Below are 22033 nucleotides of genomic sequence, written 5' to 3' on the forward strand. Positions count from 1 at the left end.
GGCCAGCAGGCCTGGAGTAGGTAGTGCAGCAAGAGCGTTAAAAAAAGCCCTGTCTCACCTAAGCAGAAGGCATGACTAGCTCCTGAAGGTTGTCCTCTGACTGTATATCCTCTCTATCCCACATATGCATGCCCAGACATGAGAACAAATTTAAATTTTTTTTCTTTTCTTTTTTTCGAAGCTGGGGACCAAACCCAGGGCCTTGCGCTTGCCTAGCAAGCTAAATCCCCAACCCCTTAAATTTTTAAATAAGTAAAATAAGCTCATTGAAATCTATATTCAAGTGAACTCATTTTGAAAATTATAACATTATATAAGGAATGTCTGTAAATTATTATTATCATTATTATTATTATTATTATTATTATTATTATTATTATTATTATTATTATCAGTGTGCAAATGATCTGTTAGTGGGCATGCATATGATGGCAGAATGACATCTTTCAGGAGTCTGGTCTCTTCAGCTTTTCCTGAGTTCAGGGTTTTGAACTAAAGCTGACAAGTACCTACCTACTGAGTCATCTTGATGGCCCAAAAACATCCTTGGAATCTAAGAAATCTACACGGAATTATTTAGGGGTAAAGGGGCTCTGTATCTGAAATTAATGTGTGTGTGTGTGTGTGTGTGTGTGTGTGTGTGTGTGTGTGTGTGTGTGTATACAGAGAAAGTGTAGGAAAACTAAGAATGTAAAATGTTAGTATTTTATATATCTAAAACTTATTTAAAACTTAAAAAATTACAATTGAAGAAAGTATCAAAGATTGAAAACATGCTTTCTGTTAGGCTCTCCCTTCCCCATACCGCACATGAGGCTGGGCTGTCTTGTGCCAGTCCATGTACCCAACACAGTCCACCCCACGTTAGAGGCACTAAGTATTTTAGGAAAAGGCTCTAATCTCTGACAACTTCTCTTCTTCTCACTGGTAACCTCAGATACTTGCTACTACTGAGACATGCTGTAACATGGATGAACCCTGGAAGGAGGCTGGATGGACAGGAAGATGAGAAAGCTGGAGAACAATGGTAGAGGTGTGTTCTTTGAAGGGTACATAAGCATTCTAAAATTGGTTTATCAATTTAGAACTATGACTATAATCAACGCCGTAAAATTGTATGCTTTAAATGAATTAAGCTCAAGACCAGCCCAGGGCTACAGAGTAAGTCTTAGACTTAGAGTAAGACTTTAACCCCCCACTCCCTAACCCTCTAAAGAGAAAACACCTCTAAAGAGGTGAGAACAAATTAGAATAGATAAAAATGCTTTGAAAACAAAAATGAGGGGTTGGAGATTTAGCTCAGTGGTAGAGCGCTTGCTAGGCAAGGCCCTGGGTTCAGTCCCCAGCTCCGAAAAAAAGAAAAGAAAAGAAAAAAGAAATGGTGCAGAAGCACAATAGTCTATTCTGAAGTAACTTGGGTTTGGCAGCACACACCTAGCATTCGTGAGTCAGAGGCATGACAGTCACACGTTTGTAACACCAGACTAGTCTATAAAGAATGTACCTAAGCCTACACGGTAAGACTCTGTCTCAGGCCGGCGGGCAGGCAGGCTATATAAAGTATCAATCACAAACTATCAATCACAGCGGGGTCCTTTATGTTACAATTTTGTTACAGGAGTGTCACAGCTTTGATACTCCTGGGTCCAAAGAGAAACAGAATGTGAGTGTGCTAAAGAAGAACTGCTGTCTCATATTCATCCATCACTCCTCCTTTCTGTACTATCACAGGAATAGCCAGGAGCCTCCTGCCCCACCCCAGGTTGAGGCTGGAACCACAGCTGGGTGAGTGGTCTCACTGTGTTCTACCCTCACTCTTACGGAGCGTGCATTACTTCAATGGCAATCTCCAAGTCGTAGTATAGCCATATATTTCCTGCTAAGCAGGTTACTTTATAGCCCACTTTCCTGCCTCCGAAATAGCTGAAACCCACAGGCTAAAATTCTATATTTAAAAAAAAAAAAAAAAAGAGCGCCATGACCTGAATACAGCCACCACACCTCATGAATACAGCACCTTCTTCTGCTAAAGCTCTCTACATCCAAAAGCCTACGTGTTCCTGACAGAAACCACACTCAGGCAGCTGAATTTAGAACATGCTGACCTTGAGCAAATCAATGCCCTTAGCATGTACTCTGGCTTCTATCACTGCAGGAGCTAGACAGCCTCACCATCTATAGTAGTCCACAATCTCTGGCCACTACCCCGTCTATTTTAAGATATCCCTACTACATTTGTGTTGCAGAGTTTAAACGGGTAACACGAGTCTGCGTCTAAATCAATCCTTTACCTTAAAAACTAGGACATACCTATATTATCCACATCTTAAAACATTTATTATACTACCATTTAATCACATAGAATCTTTTAAACAGAAAAGTCAAGTATAATCCACTTTCTAAGTAACCCTGTCATAAACTAAGATAGAAGCAGCAGTGTTCCAAAAATGATGTGCAAATTTTGAAATAAAGAAGTAATAGCTAGCTACCATTTTCATGTAAAAAATATACGAGACTCAGGATAACACCTAATTAAGAACTACACTGCAGTTTTGCTAATCTATCTTAAAATTTAATAACTATTCTACCTCTTAAATATAACTGCCATTAAATACAACTGTCCATTCTCGGTGCTTTATGAATGCAAAATCACACAGAACATAAACAGGAGCTTTTATTTATTGAATACAAACTTTCATTTTGTTTGAAAAAACAAAACTCGAAACACACAGAGCCTGTGACTAATCTTAGCTCTGTACAGCTTCTGAAAGCCAGGTAACTATTAACCCGAACTCATAAACAAACAGAATAGAAGCTATACTTAGCAATTATTCAGAATTTTCTTCCATTCTCAACACAAGGGCCAATGTTTTTGCCAAGGCCTAATGCTAGAAAACAGGATCATAAAACAATTAGCATTTTAGGTTGCTTTTTAAATAATTCTCTTCTGAAATATAATACACCAACAGAAATTCATTCTCAAGTATTAAATGTTTCTGTATACTCTCCTCACAAGCACTTCAGTCATAAAAAGGAGGCTAGATATCACATGGCACAGAATCTGACATGGAAATAGTGCAGGACCCAGATATAATGAAGTCACTTACTAACGAGCTAACAGTGAACTAAATATAGGGCGCGCGCAAGCAGCTGGAGCTGGGCTTTATGTAATGTGCTGGCCGCCTACTGAACGCTCTGAGGCCACAGTCTGTGACAGAAAGGACGGGGTAGGGAACGCACTAGTCTTTCTATGCACCGAATAACATTTCAAGGTCTTTTTTCCACAGGGAAAAAGTTACATTTCAATGAACTAGAAAAAGAAAGAAGTCAGAGAACCAAGTAAATCTAAAAATATGAAAATAGGAACTGCAAGGTCCTGGGTTCAGTCCCCAGCTCCGAAAAAAAGAAAAAAAAAATATGAAAATAGGTAAGATCTGCTACTACCCTGCTGCAGCAGCAAGTCATTCTTCATCCTTGTGCCATTGTGTGTGTGTGTGTGTGTGTGTGTGTGTGTGTGTGTGCGCGCGCGCGCGCACACGTGCCCACGCACGCGCGTTTTGAAACAGGGTCTCATTGTGTAGCCTTGGCTGACCTGTAACTCAGAGACCCATCTGCTACTGCCTCCCCAGTATGGATTAAAGATGTGTACCTCCAAATCCCACATCTAAACAGTTTTTAAAATGGTATTCAGCAACTGTAATACTAGGCGTAATACAATCTAAAATATACTAACAATAAATCAGATTACATTTCTAATTCCTAATGCTTATGTCAATAAACCTAATTATGACTAAGTTACATGAGCATGGATTCCTTTTGATATCCTACTAATAAGAGCTAGGCATACAAAGTTGGTTTCTATGTAGAAGCTAACTGACTTACTTCTCCTTATCTGTGCAAGGTATTACAGCATATATACAGAAGACTAATCAGGAAAATCAAAAATAATACAAAGGCAGATGTGATACCCCAAAACAGTACCACCTTGTTAGGTCAAAGTTTATAACCCTCCTATTGTAGCAACCTTCATTCCCATCTATTTACTGACTTGTGAACACACACTCTCCTGCTAGTACTGCTCTGGTATCCTCCCCAAGTGTGCTGGAGAACACGGCACTCTAGACCACACCAACAACATCTCAGCATTCACATTGAGATACAAACAACATATTCCCCAGCTTAGGAATTGGAGATTCAAACTATGAGCTCAAAGACATTGTCATGCTCTCAGAGGAACTTTACTAAGCATTAGCTAGCGACTGAGACACAGTACTAAGACTAGCATTAAACTAAATCTTGACAATGGAACCTCTGTTAGTGGCTGTACAGAAACTGTTCCTGTCTTCAATTTTTTCCACACACAGCACCAACATTGAGATGTCATTACTCATAGCATATACATTGAAAAATTCATTGCAACTATGTATATACATGTAAATCTTAACTTCATTAATCAGAATAATGGTCAGAACTCCAAATGTTTCTAAATGTTGTTATATAAGATTATTTCTTTATTAAATTACTTCTCCAGGACTAGAGATGCCTCAGTAGGTAAAGGCATTTGCCACAAAGCCTGATGACCTGGGTTCAATCCCAGGGACCCACATGGGAAGAAACCAGACTCCCACAAGTTATCCTCACACTTGCACATGTCCACCATGGCATGTATACACACACACACACACACACACACACACACACACACACACACACACACACACGAACAATAAATGAGTGTAAAATAAATAAATATAAAAAAACAAATATATGAATGTAAAAAACAAAACTTTAAAAATTACTTCTCCGAAGCACTGAAATGCTCCAAGAAATATACAGAAACTACTTTCAAAAACACTTTCCAACATTTAAAAGACTTGTGTTTCATATAATTTGTGTATCATTCTTTCCTATCTTCCATTAATAATAAAAATAACCAGGTATCTCCAGGTGCTGGTGGCCCTCTGAGAGACAGAAGCAGGCAGATTTAAGTTTGAGGCCAGCCTGATCTACAGAGTGAGCTCCAGGACAGCCAGAGATACACAACCTTGTCTCAAAAAACCAAAAACCAGCTATCTTGATCATGGAACTGTGAGATTTCTATTGTCCTTAAAGTAACTTTATGCCTGGATTTTTCACATCTTCTTACAGCCTCAAACCTAAATAGATCTTATTGATTTCCTTATTTAACCGAAGAAGCAGTCTCTCTCATCACATACACATCAAATATCACTTCGCAGAAACTCAGCGTTTGTTAGGTAGCCAAAATAAGTACTTGCTGCCTACCTATAGTACCGAGATTGTAGATACGTTGAGCAAACAGTCTTTGATACATGACTGGCCGATCCAAAGTCTATCACTTTAACCCTGTATGGCTGTCGAACAGGATCCACCAACATAATATTCTCTGGTTTAAGGTCAGCATGAATTAAACCAAGACTTTTTAATTTCTTCAGTGCAGTGGCCACTTGCTGAAGAACGGGCCGGATCACCTTTAGGGGCAAGGGACTGAATTTATTCTGTTTCAGGAAGTCATACAGGTTCTGCTCCAGCATCTCAAAGACCAGGCAGGTATGGTTGCGGTGCTGGAAGCACTCATAGGCTCGCACAAAGTTATACTCATCAGCGTTCTCAGTACTGAGCCTTGCTAAGATGCTCACTTCTATCTGCCCTTGACGTGCATACGAAGGGTGATTCTTCAAAATTTTAATGGCTACAATTTCATTTGTCCCTCTCTTCCAGCATTTAACAACCTGGCCGAAAGTGCCACGACCAAGAAAATCCAGGACTTCATATGTGTTTTTCACAGAGCACAAGACTTCGTGCTGCACTAACTGATAGTCACCTTCCCCACTGGTACAGTTCTGTTTCGATCCTGTGGTCGCTGTCACAACTGTCACTGGGTTTCCCATGTTGGTTTGCAACATTGCAGGAAGTATGGACAGTTCATCGACAATCTGCATCGCGCCGCTGTGATTATCCAACTCCTCACTCTTGCGCTTTAACCCGCATCGCTGGGGACCTCCTAGGAAATGTAGCCTGTTTCTCCACACCACGGCCCGAGGTGCCTCCACTCCAGCCTGCTGCGCCTGAGCTGCTATGACCTTTGTAGCACCGGCAGTGTCTTTGACAACAATGGCCCCTGCCTGCAGTGAAAAGCTGTGTCCTCGAGGTTTAGAGAATGGTATCTTTGTCTGGAAAGCACTACCCTTCGTGGAAGGAAGAGGATTTCCAAAGTGTCTACCATTCACATGGATCTGAGGGCAGGCTCTTTCCTGGAAAACACAACCGCTGGGCTCTACTTTCAGTTTCTTCACACTACAAAAGGCACTTGACTGAGTTTGATAAACATATGGTGGGTAGACCAAGACTTGTGAGGCCATACCTGCAAAAGAAGAAAGGAAATGTTAACCAAAAAAACAAATTTTTCCCTCAACCTTAAACTGTAGGAAGAAAACTTTTAGGGTCAAATTCATAATATGTTAAAATAATAATGTTAATTTTAAAATTCCATTAGGATTCTTTCCCCTGGGATGAGCTAAGATCTTCAGTAACTCCATGTTAGTTCTTCAGTATTTCAGTAATTTGGAGAAATACTTAGTGAACATCTAAATGGCCAGGACATGCAGCAGAAACTGTACTAACCATTTTCCCTGTGGAAGGAAAAGTACAGCTCCCTAAACAAGTGGCACACATGTAGCAAAAATATTCTCTCATCAGAATATAATTTATGACCAGCAACTGGGAGGCAGTTCAGCAGGAGGCGCGCTTGCTGCCCAAGCATGAGGACCAGTGCTCAGCGCCCAGCAACCTGGAAGCATCCCTCTAACTCCAGTACTGAGAACTGACACAGCATTGCTGGGGCCTGCTGGCTTCCACTCCCACTAAAAAATGGAAGCTCCACATTTAGCCTCAAAGGAACAAAGCAGAGACTAGTAGGAGAAACCTGACATCTTGCTCTGGACTCTACGTATGCACTCTGATAACATACATACACCTCATGCACATATGAACCAGCCAACACAGTTTATAACCGGGAAGAAACAACTATGCATGGTAAGTACATATTTACATACAGGGATTAATTTAAAAGGACCATCCTTTCTCATGAACAGCTCTGATTCTATGTTCTACTTGGCCAAATGCCCTTTGATCTTAAAGGGCATTCATTACACTACAAAGACAACCTGATGTCTTTCCATCCAGTTCCCTTCATCCTGCCTAAGTTCCCAAACATTAAATGACATTTTTATGGACTTTATTCTTACTCCATCTCCACAGCCATCAAGCGTCCGATGGCTTTATAAATAGCATCTGACGCCACTGAAACACAGATATAAGGGGGATTAACATGTTACTGCACAGCAGGCCTTCCTCCCTAGCACCTTATTTTTTATGAACTTAAGAGTTCATGTAATATAAAATCCAACAACTGCTAATCCATATACACAAACTTAACACACACACACACACACACACACACACACACACACACCCTTAGTACCACGGTGCAAAACACATTAATTACATAGTTATTTAATCTACCTCCAACTCAGTCTATCATATTACAACATACAACACGAGTCAAAATTGTCACTTGACAAAACATTCATTACTTTACTAGTCCATGCTCTTTCCTTGCACAAAAAGTCCCACAGGTTCTTTTTATACTCTTCTCTGCATCTACCCTTGAGCATACTGCAGACTCTAAGAGCTGACCAATAATGCAGTACCTTCTTGCTCATGTTCTCACCACAGACCTCCAAAAAGAGCTAGGCATTGAGATTTCAGAGTAACTCCCCAGCCATCTCCTTTAATCAATCACTGTACTGTAACTGTCAGTATACGCATGTCTGTCAGATGAGATCTGAATTAAAGTGTCTAGCATGTAAAGTTGATGTTCAATAAATTTTGGATGGTTCTATTAACTTCAAAATATTTTTAGTAGGCCAAAGAGATGGCTTACTGAGTAAAGCACTTGTATGCAAGCATGAGAACCCGAGTTCAATCCAAACACTCCTGTAAAAAGCTGGGCCTTCAGAGAATGGCTAGGACGTGCTGGCCAGCCGACTGAACTAAAACCACAAGGGTTAAGGAGAGGAGTGATACCTCAGAACATTTACATCCTCCTCTGACTTACATATGCACACACTCACATGAGCATATACTCATGCAGATACATGCACATATACCACACACATATCACAGACACACAAATTACCTTTAGTCAACAGTTTTAAACTCTGTATTGTGTATATTGTGTTGTCTCATATTTTAACATATCACAACTATCAACTGCTTTTATCTCAGAAATAATTTCTACAGTATACAATATATATAATATTAAAAATAACAAAGCTGGAAAAAATATTGGAGAGAGCTATAACCAATACAACTGATTACTGAATGCTTTATAATATCTGGCTTAATGATACTGATCTCTTTCCAATTTGCTCTTATGATCATTCAAGTCCAATGAATAATGGCATTTGCTGCTCAAAACTAGCAACCTGAATTCCGTATCCAGAACCTACAGGAGCTATATGAAGAGAACCAACTCAACAAAATTGTCCAAAGACACAAAGACACACACAAAGACGCACGCACACACACTCAAAAATCAAAACAAGAAAACAAAAGCTCAAAGGGACTCTCCTCCCTAGTACTAGGATTAAATACCAAGAACTCTTTCTAGACATATCAAACTCAGATATTATACATTTTTGTAAGGCTGTCCAATCCAACTCAATGTTAACTCTCTCCTATCATACTCCTAATTTTTTTTAAGATTTTATTTATTTATTTATTTATTTATTTAATTTATGTGAATTCACAGTAGCTGTCCTCAGACACACCAGAAGAGGGCATCAGATTCCATTACAGATGGTTGTGAGTCACCATGTGGTTGCTGGGAATTGAACTCAAGACCTCTGGAAGAGGAGTCAGTGCTCTTAACCACTGAGCCCTCTCTCCAGTCTGATACTGCTAATTTTTAGAACACCTATATAATCCATACCCATAGATCTGAAATGACAAATATGAAATCGCTTAATACAAGTCGCTGTATACCCAACAGTTACTAAATACCATGGAATCCAAAACATTGGTTTTGAACAATACTATGCCTCATTTTTTATTGTAATATAAACTAGGCTGTACTCTGAAGCTATATTTTTCATGTCTTTGCCATTTGTTCTTATCAGTAGACTTAGGAATGAGGTTTTGAAATACTACCTCTTTGACAGTGATGGCTGCCTTCAACTGTTATGTAGGAGCAAAGTAAAGGCTCCTGATGGAGCTGCCATTGAGCTTTTATTTCTCAGGCTTACTCACTTCAGAATTATTTTTGTTGGTATCTGTGGCTAGCCTAAAACTCACAGCAATCCTCCTGTCTTAGGACCAAGTGAAGAATCCCAAGTGTGCACAACCATATCCAGCTGTCATCTCAGGTACTTTGTTCTGAATATTTATGTTTACAGACTCTCAAAATGTTTACACTGAACCAGATGTAGTGGCACATGCCTTTAATCCCAGCATTGAGGGGGACAGAGAGGGCAGAGACTAGTTCCTGGACAACCCTGGATACACAGAGAAACCCTATCAAAAATGTACATTGAAACCTTCCCTCCCTGCTAAGTGTAATCCTAGAAGCTGGAAGGCTGAGGCAGAGATTGGTATGAGTTCAAAACCAGCCTGTGCTACAGAGTGAGATCCTATCTCAAAAATACAAAAGGGACTTTGGGTTTATTAGACTGTGAGTGCTCCCTTTCATAAATGGGGACCCAAGTAACTTGAGTGCCCTCTACCATACGAAGTTACATCTAGGTGCTGTCTTTGGAGGAGAGCAAGCCTTCAGCAAATTCTGCATCTGGCTGTACCTTGGGACTTTCCAACCTACAGAATGAGCAATTAATTTATGTTCTTTACAAACTTGTGGTAGCAGACTACGGGTTTTACCCTAATCCTATAGTTAACCTGAAATCCTACCTGAACCTTACCTTGTGTAACAAGCAACCAGTAATATAAGCAACATGAACTTAGATACGAATTTGGCCATTGTGAACCATTAGTAAGACATGTTCTCCTGGTTTCTTCTTACACACAATACGAGGTCTACTGAGCAAAGCAGGAACCAAGGCAGAAATGCTCTGCTAATATACTCAATTTCTTAGCTATATGAAATTTCTGGAACATTTTCTGTCAAACTTATCTATGCCTTATGGTTAAAGGGATAAAATAAGTAACAAGACAAATATGAGTCAATGGTTTCTTAAAGTCTCCTTATTCAGTTTCTTTCCACTTGTCCAAATCATCCTTTTTAAAATGTCTTCCTTCTTGAAAACTACAGTTTTATATGTATATATAAAATTTATATTATGTTAGATATATAGATAGATAGATATAGATATATACATAATGTTATATTTTGTTACACCTCCATCCTAACACTAGCCCTCTTTTGCCATTGAAACTGTGACCATTAAAACAATAATTCCCTATCCTCTCATCTCATGACTCTGGCTACCACCATAATTTTTCTGTACTTTGAATCTGACTTCAAAATAAACCTTCTAGGCGGACTCACATTTGCCATTTTATGACTTAGAATAATGTTGATTTATCCATGTTTAACATGTTACCAGACTTTCTTCCTTTGTATCTCATGCATGTATATATGACATTTTATTCCTCTATCCATGGATGGACACCAGAGTTGCTTCTATTGGGGAGTTGTTCTTGTGGTTGGCGGTGGTGATAGTGGCTTGAAATGGTAGAGAACCACCTACCCCTGCCCTCCATGGTGCTGGAATTAAAGGACCGCATCTCTAATCTTAATAACCTATCAACTCCACTCAGGAGCAGAAGCAGGCAGATCTCTGTGAGTTTAAGGCCAGCCTGGCCTACATAGCAAATTCCAGGACAACCAGAGCAAAATAGAGACCCTGTCTCAAAAATAAAACAAAAAAAGTCACCTACCAACTCTTCCAATATTAAAATAAGTAGCTATGGGTTCACTGGTAAATGAACTTATCTCTTTAAAGGAAGAGAGGCTGGAACAGAGCATTTAAACATGCAATTAAAGTTGCCTTATGAGGCAAATATATGTTGTGAGGCAAAACTTATCCCCAAGGAGACCCTATCCACACATCTACTCCCCTCCCTCCCCCCCTCCCACCCCACAACAGGGTGCCCACAACAGAACAAAGAACAAATACGAACAAAGTTCAACTTGGTCAACCAATGAGTTTTATTTGGTTATTTACAGGAGTATAGGTGAGGGGTTACTTATAGAAATGAATCAAAGACAGCTGCATCACCAAAGCCCACCCCACAATGAGAGACAGCTCACAAGACTGGAAACCTGACTTATAGAAATGAATCAAAGACAGCTGCATCACCAAAGCCCACCCCACAATGAGAGACAGCTCACAAGACTGGAAACCTGGAGCACACTGCACAGCCTGCAGGCAGCTCAACGGGTCGGGTCGGAAAGTATCTGTTCCAGCCTGTTCAAACAACTCAGCCAGACCCTGTGTCTTACTTCCTTCTTTACAGCTCAACTGCCCTTGTCAGAGAGACTCAGCTTTCATTGATTACTCTGGCAGGCAGGAGCCTAGTGAGTGAATCTAGTCAGTTTTAGAGACTATCAATGTCTTATCTACAACCATAGTGGCTAGCAAATGTTTTATTAGTCTAATTCTACTACCATCGCACTAATATGAAGCAAGAAAGTTTGGCCTAGTTATCTGAGTTAAATAAGTTTAACAGTTTTATCATTTGAGAGCCAGCAAGATGGCTCAGTGGGTGAAGGCAATACCCACCAAACCTGTTGACCTAGGTTCAATCCCTAGGACTCACGTGGAAGGAAAGAGCAGATATCTTCTGACCCCCACGTCACACAAGCATACTTCAAGCATACTTCCACCACACACACACACACACACACACACACACACACACACACACACACACACACACACTCACACAATGAATTCTACAAAAATACTAAATGCTGGGCACATGGCAAACACCTTTAGTGTCAGCACTTAGGAAGAAGAAGCAAGCAGATCTATTATTGGAGGCAAGCAAGGCCTACAGGGCAAAATCCTGGCTAGCCAAGACATCTTAAAAACAAAAGTTCTAGCATTTCAAAGAGTTTTAAGTTCCTAAACTTTGAATTGAGACTATAAAACCTAAAAAAACTGCTGTTACTTCTGATATCAATAGATAATTTGTGGGCTGGAGAGATGGCTTAGAGGTTAAGAGCACTGACTGCTCTTCCAGAGGTCCTGAGTTCATATCCCAGCAATCACATGGTGGCTCCTGATCATCTGTAATGAGACCTGATGCCCTCTTCTGGTGTGTCTGAAGATAGCAACAGTGTACTCATATACATAAAATAAATAAATCTTTAAAAAAATAGATAATTTGTAGAAGAAATTGAAGACTTGTTAATTTGGCTTTCATTTCTAAATTTAAAATTTTGTGTACAAAAACAAAACAAAACAACCCTGGTAGGATAGCACATTCCCACACTCTCAGCATTTAGGGCAGTGGAGGGAACAATCAGGAGTGCATGGTCATCTATAATACCCAGCAAGGTTGATAGGAGACACTTTCACATTTAAAATAAAATATTACTTGCTCCGCTGTACTGTAACTACCTTGTGTTTCCTACAGACAAAACTGGCCAACTATTTCAGTTCAGTGTAGTTATCCACTTCACCCCACACCATCAAAAGGAAACGAAAACAAAATTAAAAACCAAAGGAAGTTAAGGAGATAGAAAGAACATGTCCTATTTTGATTTTTGGTTTTGAGGGACACAGGGAACACTGTCTTCCCTGTTTGAGACAGAATCTCATCATGTAGCTTGGGGTGGCCTCTAAGACATAAGATGAGATTCTTCACAAGGGGAGGAAAGGCAGTCGAGCTGTCTCTGGTTAATGATTCCCCAAACTGTACTCCAAGAATGAACACCTGTCTGTGGTTTAGCATGAGACTTTTATAATGTTATATGTCTTTCATAACATTTCACTCAACTTATTCTCCAAATAAAGCACAGACTTTCCTTTAAGAGGTCTAATACAAATTTTACATATTCCCACCTATCTACTCCAAAGACTAAAATCAAAAGAAATCTGAGTTTCTAAATGTCTAAATGCTTTGAGTGTACATAATTGCCCACACAGACTTACATTTTTATCCCTTTCAGTTTAAAGTGTATGCTACATTTTTAACAAATTAATCATCAACCTTTAAAAGAGAAACCAAAGATACAAAAAATACATATTTGAAGAGAGAAAGAATATACTGTCTAAGCAGACTATTCATCGGAGTGTGGTGGTCCATGCTTATAAGCCCTGGAACTTTCCAGGTAAAAGAAAAATAGAGTTAAGGTCATCCTTGGCTACCTATCTAGTTCCATCCAGGCTAGGCTAGATTATATGAAATCCTGTAGTTGGCAAAACTCAATAGAAAAATGGACAATGATATACAATAGGTAAGTCACAAAAAGGAAATGCAAGCCAAAGGCATTAAACAAAAAATTCCAACCTCACTAACAGGAAAACAAAAACCCTATAGTCAGATGCCATTCTGTAGCCATCAAGGTTGCCAAAAACCAGCAGAACGGTATCTAAAGCGAGCAAGTATATCTGTAAATGCTGGCTACAATCGCTTTAGACAGCAAAACCAAAGACAAGCACAGTCCACAGTGCAGAAGTTCTCCAGTCCATCCCCTACCTAGACAGATGCTCACCAGCAAATTTACCAAAACAGATAAAATAGTGATAAAATAGTGTTCTCTCCACTACTGCACACAGTAATGAATTCTGAAATAATCTGGCATGTGACTGAGTATCAGTTTATCACAGTATCACAGTATCATAAAGTACTAAGCATACAATACAAATATGGCTCTTAGAGTGGAGAGCTTTAGCTCAGTGCTTAGGGTGCTTGCCTAGGAAATACAAGGCCCTACATATGATACCCGACTCTAGAGAGAAAATTACCACATTTTTGTGTACCACATACACACACAAATCCCTAAAAGTTAAGATATAATTGGTTTTAAAATGCATGCCAATTTCAAGTGTTAAGTAAAAATGGGGAATGTTCATATTATGAATAGAATGAACTAAAATCAATGACAATGTTACAGATCATGCATCATTTACTGTAACATATACCGAGAGACAAAAAGCTCGTAACATCCTCATCCTCTGGGTACAGAACACCAAGGAGACAATCCCAGTAGATGTCTGAATCCCTAATACAAAATGACATGGTTCTGGAGCTGGAGAGATGGCTCGACAAGTAAGAGCACCTACTGCTCTTGCCGAAGACCCCAGTTCAGTGCCTAGAACCCACATGGACGCTCACAACCATAATACCTCCAGTTCCAGAAGATCTGATGACCTCTTCAGGACTCCATGGGCACTGCACACATGCTGTGCACATACACACACTCAGACACACACAAATGCATAAAATAAAACATAAATATTTTACATCCCTCTTAAAGGGGAAGAATGAATGTTGTTAGTATCTAAGGATTCAAGAGGCAGGAATTCTGTAATATTCTTGTAACTAAGCATTCCTTCTGTCCAGGTCATTCACTGTGACTGAACTGTAAAGCACATAAAACCCCAAACTACAGGTCCAGTCCCTGGGATCATTAGCCAGCCTCTGTTCTATTTCTGCTTTCTGAATCAGTCTCTAATATGCAGCCCAGGCTGGACTCAAATTCCTAATCTACCTGACAGCCTACTAGGTGCTGCACTAAGTGCTACCATGCCCGCCTTACTGGCCTATTTTAAATTTAAAAAGTATTCATAAGTAGTAGGTATAATCTCTTTATTTAAAAGTAAAGAACATAAAAAGAGCTGGAGAGATGGCTCAGCGGTTAAGAGCACTGACTGCTCTTCCAAAGGTCCTGAATTCAATTTCCAGCTACACATGGTGGCTCACAACCATCTGTAATGAGATCTAATGCCCTCTTCTGGTGTGTCTGAAGACAGCTACAGTGTACTTATAATAAATAAATCTTAAAAAAAAAAAAAGGAAAGAACAGTATTTTAGGTTTTTAGAGCTTTTGACTAGTGTGTTATTTGACTAGTCAGTAGACTACAAGCAGGTTGTTATTATCTGAGCCAATAAATGTTTTACAATATAAAAGACCTGTTTTTCTTTCTTCTCTTTCACAATGAATTTGAAGTTTCAAACCTGCTAGGCAAGACAATAAGTTACATTCTTGGGATGTTATTTTTTACTTTGAAACAGCATCATCCAAGCAAGCCTTGAATCTGCTGCTCTGTAGCAAAAGCAAGGCCTTAAATTTGTGATCCTCCTGCCTCTGCCTCCCAAGCAGCCAGGATTACATGACTATAACATGAGGCCTGACATGTCTTTCTTAGCAAGTCTGGACAAGGCACTGAAGTAGAGTTGGGAGTGGGACTGAGAGCCTGGAGCACTCTGACAAAGCAGTGCTGGGTCAGCTTGCCACTGCTCCATTGCTCTGTCTTCTCTGAAATACAAGGCAAGACACATAAGAGAATGAGCCATTCGTGTCAGCAGGACATTTTCACCTTTCAATCATTAATTGCCCCAATTTAAAATACCTGCACCATTCCCTGTGCTCTTTTGACTACTACTTTAACCAGTAAGTTACACTGACCCACTTTACACAGACATTTGCACAGAACTGAAGCACACATGTAAAGCTTCACAAACAAAGCCTATTATCTGAAGTGCCTACAAAACAGTGTATCTGAAAACACTGAAGTCTTGGGTATTTTCCAGCAGTATTGTGAAGAAGGCATCTAGAGAATGTGTTGACTATCCACAATCTCAGTGTTAAATAACAAGCCTGACCTGACTTAGCAAAACACTCCAACTTTTGGAACAGAAAATGACCTGCTGGACATTCCAAAGGTGCTAGAACTCACCCTACCAGTCCAACTCAGTCTAAAACGGGGGTCACCCCACTAGACAGGTAATTTCCTACATTTCTCTTAAGCTTCTGATAAACATCAAAAGTAGAAATACTGGTTGGCTGAAGGAAAGGTTTACCTAGTACTTTCTTTAAATTTAAAAATTTAAATTTTTAAAATTTAAAAATTTAAATTTTAAAATTAAAAACTCAAAATTTAGCTCATAAAGCTGGACACAGTGACACACACTTCAAACCCAGCACTCAAGAGGCGGCGGCAATTTGAGGCCAGCCTGGTCTACAAAGACAGACCCAGAACAGAAAAGGCTACATGGAGGGACCCAGTCTCAAGAAAAACAAAAAAATCAGTTCATAAAGCTTCAGTTCGAAGTTTCAGATTACTTTTGTTAATATCTACCAAAATGATCTACTATAGTTCATATATTTAAAATATATTAAAATTAAAATGTACTCAAATTTATAAGGGGGAAAAGATTTCAAGATAATACAACAACAGCACTGAAGAAGCGGATACAAAAGAACTGGTCAAATGATTGAGGTCAACCTGGACTACAGTATTGACAAGCCAACCAGGGGTGGAGTGCAGTCCTGCCTTTAAAATTAAAATAGAGTAAACATTTAAAAAATAAATTTGAAAGAAAAGTTTATTCACAGACACAAACCTTAAAAACTAGGTTAAAACCACTACTAAGACAGTATTATGACCTAGAATCAGACGTCTACAATTGGTATATTAATGCCAAGTTTACTGGGACTGTTCTTCTATTTTTTGGAGCTGGGGACCGAACCCAGGGTCTTGCAAGCGCTCTACCACTGAGCTAAAATCCCCAACCCCACTGGGACTGGTTTTAAACTTGCAGAGAACCCCCTGCCCCTGCCCCTGCCCCTGCCCCTGCCCCTGCCCCTGCCCCTGCCCCTGCCCCTGCCCCTGCCCCTGCCCCTGCCCCTGCCCCTGCCCCTGCCCATGCCCCTGCCCATGCCCCTGCCCCTGCCCATGCCTCTGCCTCTACCTCTGCCTCCACCACCCTCAGCTCTGATGGCAGAGGCATGTGGATCTCTGTGAGTTTAATAATTTGGGGCTACAGGGACCCTGTCTCTGGATGGATGCATGCATGCATGCAAAGAGCTGTAAGTTCAACTCATTAAACAACAAACAAACCAGAGTTGTGAAGATGGCTCAGGACAGTGGGTTAAGTGCCTGCAGTCCAAACTTCAGTTTAGATCCCAACATCCACATAAAAGGCCAGGCTTAGGACTGTGTGCGTGTGCGAGTGCATGAGTGTGTCTGTGTGTATGTTCTCACTCTGGGAGGCAGGTAAGAAGATGCAACGGTGTGGCTAGCCAGAAAACCTAGCCAATCAGTGAGTTCCATGTTCAATACAAAACCCTACCTCAAAACTAAGAGAGAACAGAAAAACACCTCACATCAACCTCTGGCCTCTGCTTGTGTGCACATGCACACAAATATTTTACTATGAAACCATTAAAGCTATATAACATTTATATTTGAAAGAGGTTAAATATCAGTGTAGCAAAAAAGTTATTCAATTACTATAAAATTATGAAATAATCAAAAATCTATTTTCTTAGTTGTTTTAATGTGAATTTATTTAATCAAAATACATGTAAAACCTGACAAACCTATTTAGTCCTTTCACAGGGCACCTTTCATTCAGCTTATTAGATTATATACCTGGTCCTCATCATGACATTCTCACACATGTACATATCACATTGTAATCATATTCATACAACTTTACCCTCTCTTATTCACCTCATTCTCACTCAATCACCTTCTTCCCAAACTTGCTGCAGTTCTCCCCCTACCTTCTGTGTGTATGTGACCCACTGGGTTTCATTAGGCTTGTTTATATGAGCGCGTGAGACCTTGTCCCAAGCATAGGCATCTTACCAGTGACCACACAACTAATTAGCATGTCTCTCCTAATCAACCATTCACCACATATAAGTCTTCAGGGAGCAGTAAAGCCCCATGAGTCCCTTTCCTTCCCATGACAGGATATTGACAGGCCCAATCCTGTACAAACCATGTGAAAGTAATCACAGTGGCTGTGAGTTCAAGAATTCAACAGCTATGGGGCTGGAGAGATGCATGGCTCGGCAGTTTAAGTACAGTTCCCAGGGCCTGCTTCAGACAGCTCTCAATTGCTTGAAACTCTGGCTTCAGAGCATCTGATGCCCTTCAGGTCCCCACACACTTGTAGTAGACACACACACATACACAGGAACAAAATTTAATCCCAGCACTCAGGAGGCGAAGACAAGCAGATCTCTGAATTTGAGGCCAGCCTAGTCAACGGCCAGAGCCACACAGGGAAACCCTATCTCAGGGTTCCAGAAGAGGAGGAAACAATAAAGAAAGAAAGACAGACAGAAAATCATGGCATGTCAAAAAGTAGTGTCCACAACAGCCTCTGGGATTCTCTCCATTCTTTTCTCAATGTTCCCTGAACCTTCATCCTATTGTTTTAAATAGGATAACAATCTACTGTATATGTGTGTAACTTATTAGACTGCTTTTCCCATTTGTTAAAACTGTAATGATCGTGATGATGTTTTGAAAAGTACAACTGCACAAATTTTACTAATACAATGGCCAAAAACAAGTTTCTTCGGGTTTAAACAACCTGAGTTCAATCCTCAGTACGCACACAAAGGTAAAGAGAGGAGTCCACCAAGCTGTCCTCTTCTTCACACACGGGCCCTGGTCCACTAGGTACACTCTCCTCCAAACGCCACACAAAATAAGAAAATATGGTTTGCTTTTTAGTTTTGATTTTTGAAGTCAGGGTCTCACCATGTAGTCCTAGCTGGCCTTGAACTCACAGAGATTCTCCTCCCTCTGCCTCCCAAGTACTGGTTTTAAAGATTCAGGGCACTCTTCCTAGCTATAATTATTTTAAAGCAGAAGGATGATACCAGATGGGGAACAGTATCTTTGTAGACAATCAAACATGCAAAATGTTTTGACAGCTATAATAACATTTCATTTCTTATAGCCTAAGTCTATGAGCCAGTTGCAAAAAAAAAAAAAAAAAATCAATTAAAGCACACTAGATAGATTACTAACCCAATTACTGTAGGACTTAGAACAATTATTATCTAATTTTATATTTACAACTAGTTTAATACAAAAATACTTACACTAACTCTTCCAAAACTGACTAGAATTGGCACAAAAATATGTATTATTTCATTCTGTTTTAAGAATATACTGCCCTGGGGTTGGGGATTTAGCTCAGTGGTAGAGCGCTTGCCTAGCAAGCGCAAGGCCCTGGGTTCGGTCCCCAGCTCCGAAAAAAAAAAAAAAAAAAAAAAAAGAATATACTGCCCTATACTTAGGAGTGTATGGGCAGCACAAATTAGACTTGATGGTTACTTTTTTTTGTTTGTTTCTTTTTTTCCAGAGCTGGGGACAGAACCCAGGGCCTTGAACTTGCTAGGCAAGCACTCTACCACTGAGCTAAATCCCCAATCCCAGATGGCTACTTTTTTAAAAAAGACATGAAGCTGGCAGGAGCAGGAAAGTGGAGATGGGTCTGGGAGGACATAAAGGAAGTTCAGTGACAAACATCATCAAAACACATGGTATGGCCAGAACTGCTACACACCTCTAATGCCAGCACTTGGGTGGGGGATGGGGAGTAGGAGTGAGGGACAAGAGTTCTAAGCCAGTCTTCAACAGTAAGTTCCTCCAAATCAGCCAGAATCAAATGATGAGGCACTGTCTCAATGAAAGTATCAATTTCTCAAAGAAGACTACTAACAAAGCTGGGCATAGTGGAGCACACTTTTAATCCCAACACTCTGAAGACAGACAGGTGGGTCTCTGAATTGGAGGCCAGTCAGAGTGAGTTCCAGGACAGGCAGGGCTACACAGACAGACAAACTCCTGTCTCAGAAACAAAAAGATAAAGTATTGAAGCCAAGCACAGGGTCACAAACCTATCATCTCAGCACTCGGGAGGCATAAGCAAACTGGATCATTGTGAGTTCTAGACCAGTCTGATCTACATAAGAAGTTCCAGAACAGTCAGGACTACAAAGAGAAACTCTGTTCCAAAAGGGTGGCAGAGGGGAGAAGAAAGGAAAGAAAGGAAGAAAGGAAGCGAGCAAGCAAGCAAGCAAGCGGAAAGAGAAAAGGAACCTGAAGGTCAGGCCAGGCTCCGACAGGAAGGAAGCAGTGATGAAGACAGCAGCGTGGCTTCTGGCTCCACAGCAGCATAACCTGTCATTTCCATTGCAATTTTGTAATTATGCCCCACTTAATCTCAATCAATTACACATTTAAAGCCCTCAGACTTATTTTAAATTATACTTTGGAAATAATCTCTTAAAAACCATATCCAACCTTCAATGTTATCACTCTAACTTATTAACTACTTAAACTGTATCTAAACCCGTATAGTTTACCAAACCTTACACGACTCTGTCCTATTAATCAGTATATGAGAGAAGCCTACAAAAATATTCTACAGCCTTCATGGAGTTGTTCTCTAAAGTGGAAAATATTTTGTAATTAAGTAATTTACTGCATATGTTTCAAAGTTTGCTATTGTTTATTTTAAAACTTATTTTTTGTAAAAATTTATAAACAAATCCAACTATGTATGAAAGTATTAAAGAATTTGAAGTTATCCAGGTGTAGTAGCCCATACCTGAAATATCAGTACTAATGAGCCAAGGCAAGAAAACTATCCTAAGTTCAAAGATAGCCTTAGTTTATACAGTGAATTTTAGCTTAGTCTGAACTTTAGCTATGTACTGTCCAAAAGAAAGAAAGAGAGGAGAAAGAGAAAAAAGTTATAAGCATTTTTAATATAGGTAAGTTTTAAATTTCCTATCAAACCTTCAGATAATTTTCTTGGTAATCCAAATGTAATCAACTGTAACATAAAAATAAACTACATTAAAATAATAAGAGTAGTTGGGCGGTGGTGGTACATGCCTCTAATCCCAGCACTAAGGAGGTGAAAGCAGGCGGATTTCTGTAAGTTCAAGACCATCCTGGTCTACAGAGTGAGTTAGTTCCAGGGCAGCTAGGGCTACACAGAGAAATTCTGCCTTGAAAAACAATTAATTAGTGAAAGAAAGAAAGAAAGAAAGAAAGAAAGAAAGAAAGAAAGAAAGAAAGAAAGAAAGAAAGGAGGGAGGGAGGGAGGGAGGGAGGGAGGGAGGGAGGGAGGGAGGGAAGAAAGAAAGAAAGAAAGAAAGAAAGAAAGAAAGAAAGAAAGAAAGAAAGAGGAAAGGTTGAATGACATATACTCTACAAGTATTCTTTTCATACCCCAGGCTAGTTTTGAACTCAACACGTATCTGAGGATGCTATGGAACTTCTGATCCTCTGGCCTATACCCCTTGAATGCTGCTGGAATTATCAGCCTGGACCAATATATTTGGATTTTATGTGCTATTGGGGATCAAGCCAGGGCTTCATGAACTGAGCTATATCCCTAAGCTTAATCTTAATGTAATGCTCATCATAATATAAACAAATATTTCAACTAGAAAATGTTCTCCACATAAAGTAGAGGAGAAAATACATACATGTGACTTAACACAGCAATCCTTTATTTTCAGTGTGACCAAGAGTTACACTAGAGAATCAGTTTTCAGGGCTGGAGAGATGGCTCAGCGGTTAAAAGTGCCTGTCATTCTTGCAGAAGACTGTTTGGTTACCACCACCACAAACAGTTCAGGAGGACCCAACACCATCTTTTAGCCTCCACAGGCACCAGGTACACATGTGGTGCACTTACATAAATGCAAGCAAATGATTCATATACATAAAACAAAATTAATTTTTTTTCAAGACAAGGTCTCACTATGTAGCTCTCTGGCTGTCCTTAAACTCACTATGTAGACCAGGTTGACCTTGAACTCACAGATTTGCATTTGGGATTAAATGTGTGCACCACTACAAATGGCCAAAAATAAATGAATCTTTTTTTTTTTTTTTGTTCTTTTTTTCAGAGCTGGGGACCGAACCCAGGGTCTTGCGCTTCCTAGGTAAGCGCTCTACCACTGAGCTAAATCCCCAGCCCCGCATAAATTAATCTT

At 39.9% G+C, this 22033-nt stretch overlaps 1 protein-coding gene across 6 annotated transcripts in view; it reads right to left on the bottom strand.

Moving 5' to 3' along the window:
- The window catches only part of Hipk3 (homeodomain interacting protein kinase 3), a 70953-nt gene that overhangs the window by 41876 nt on the left and 7044 nt on the right, over window positions 1–22033 (bottom strand). For all 6 annotated transcript variants that reach the window (XM_008762072.4, XM_063284647.1, XM_063284646.1 and 3 more), the window contains exon 2: window positions 5284–6382. In XM_008762072.4, the coding sequence (XP_008760294.2) occupies window positions 5284–6382 (1099 nt within the window). The remainder of the gene's footprint in view (window positions 1–5283; window positions 6383–22033) is intronic.

Source organism: Rattus norvegicus, chromosome 3 (genome assembly GCF_036323735.1).
Source record: "Rattus norvegicus strain BN/NHsdMcwi chromosome 3, GRCr8, whole genome shotgun sequence".
Classification (NCBI taxonomy): Eukaryota; Metazoa; Chordata; class Mammalia; order Rodentia; family Muridae; genus Rattus; species Rattus norvegicus.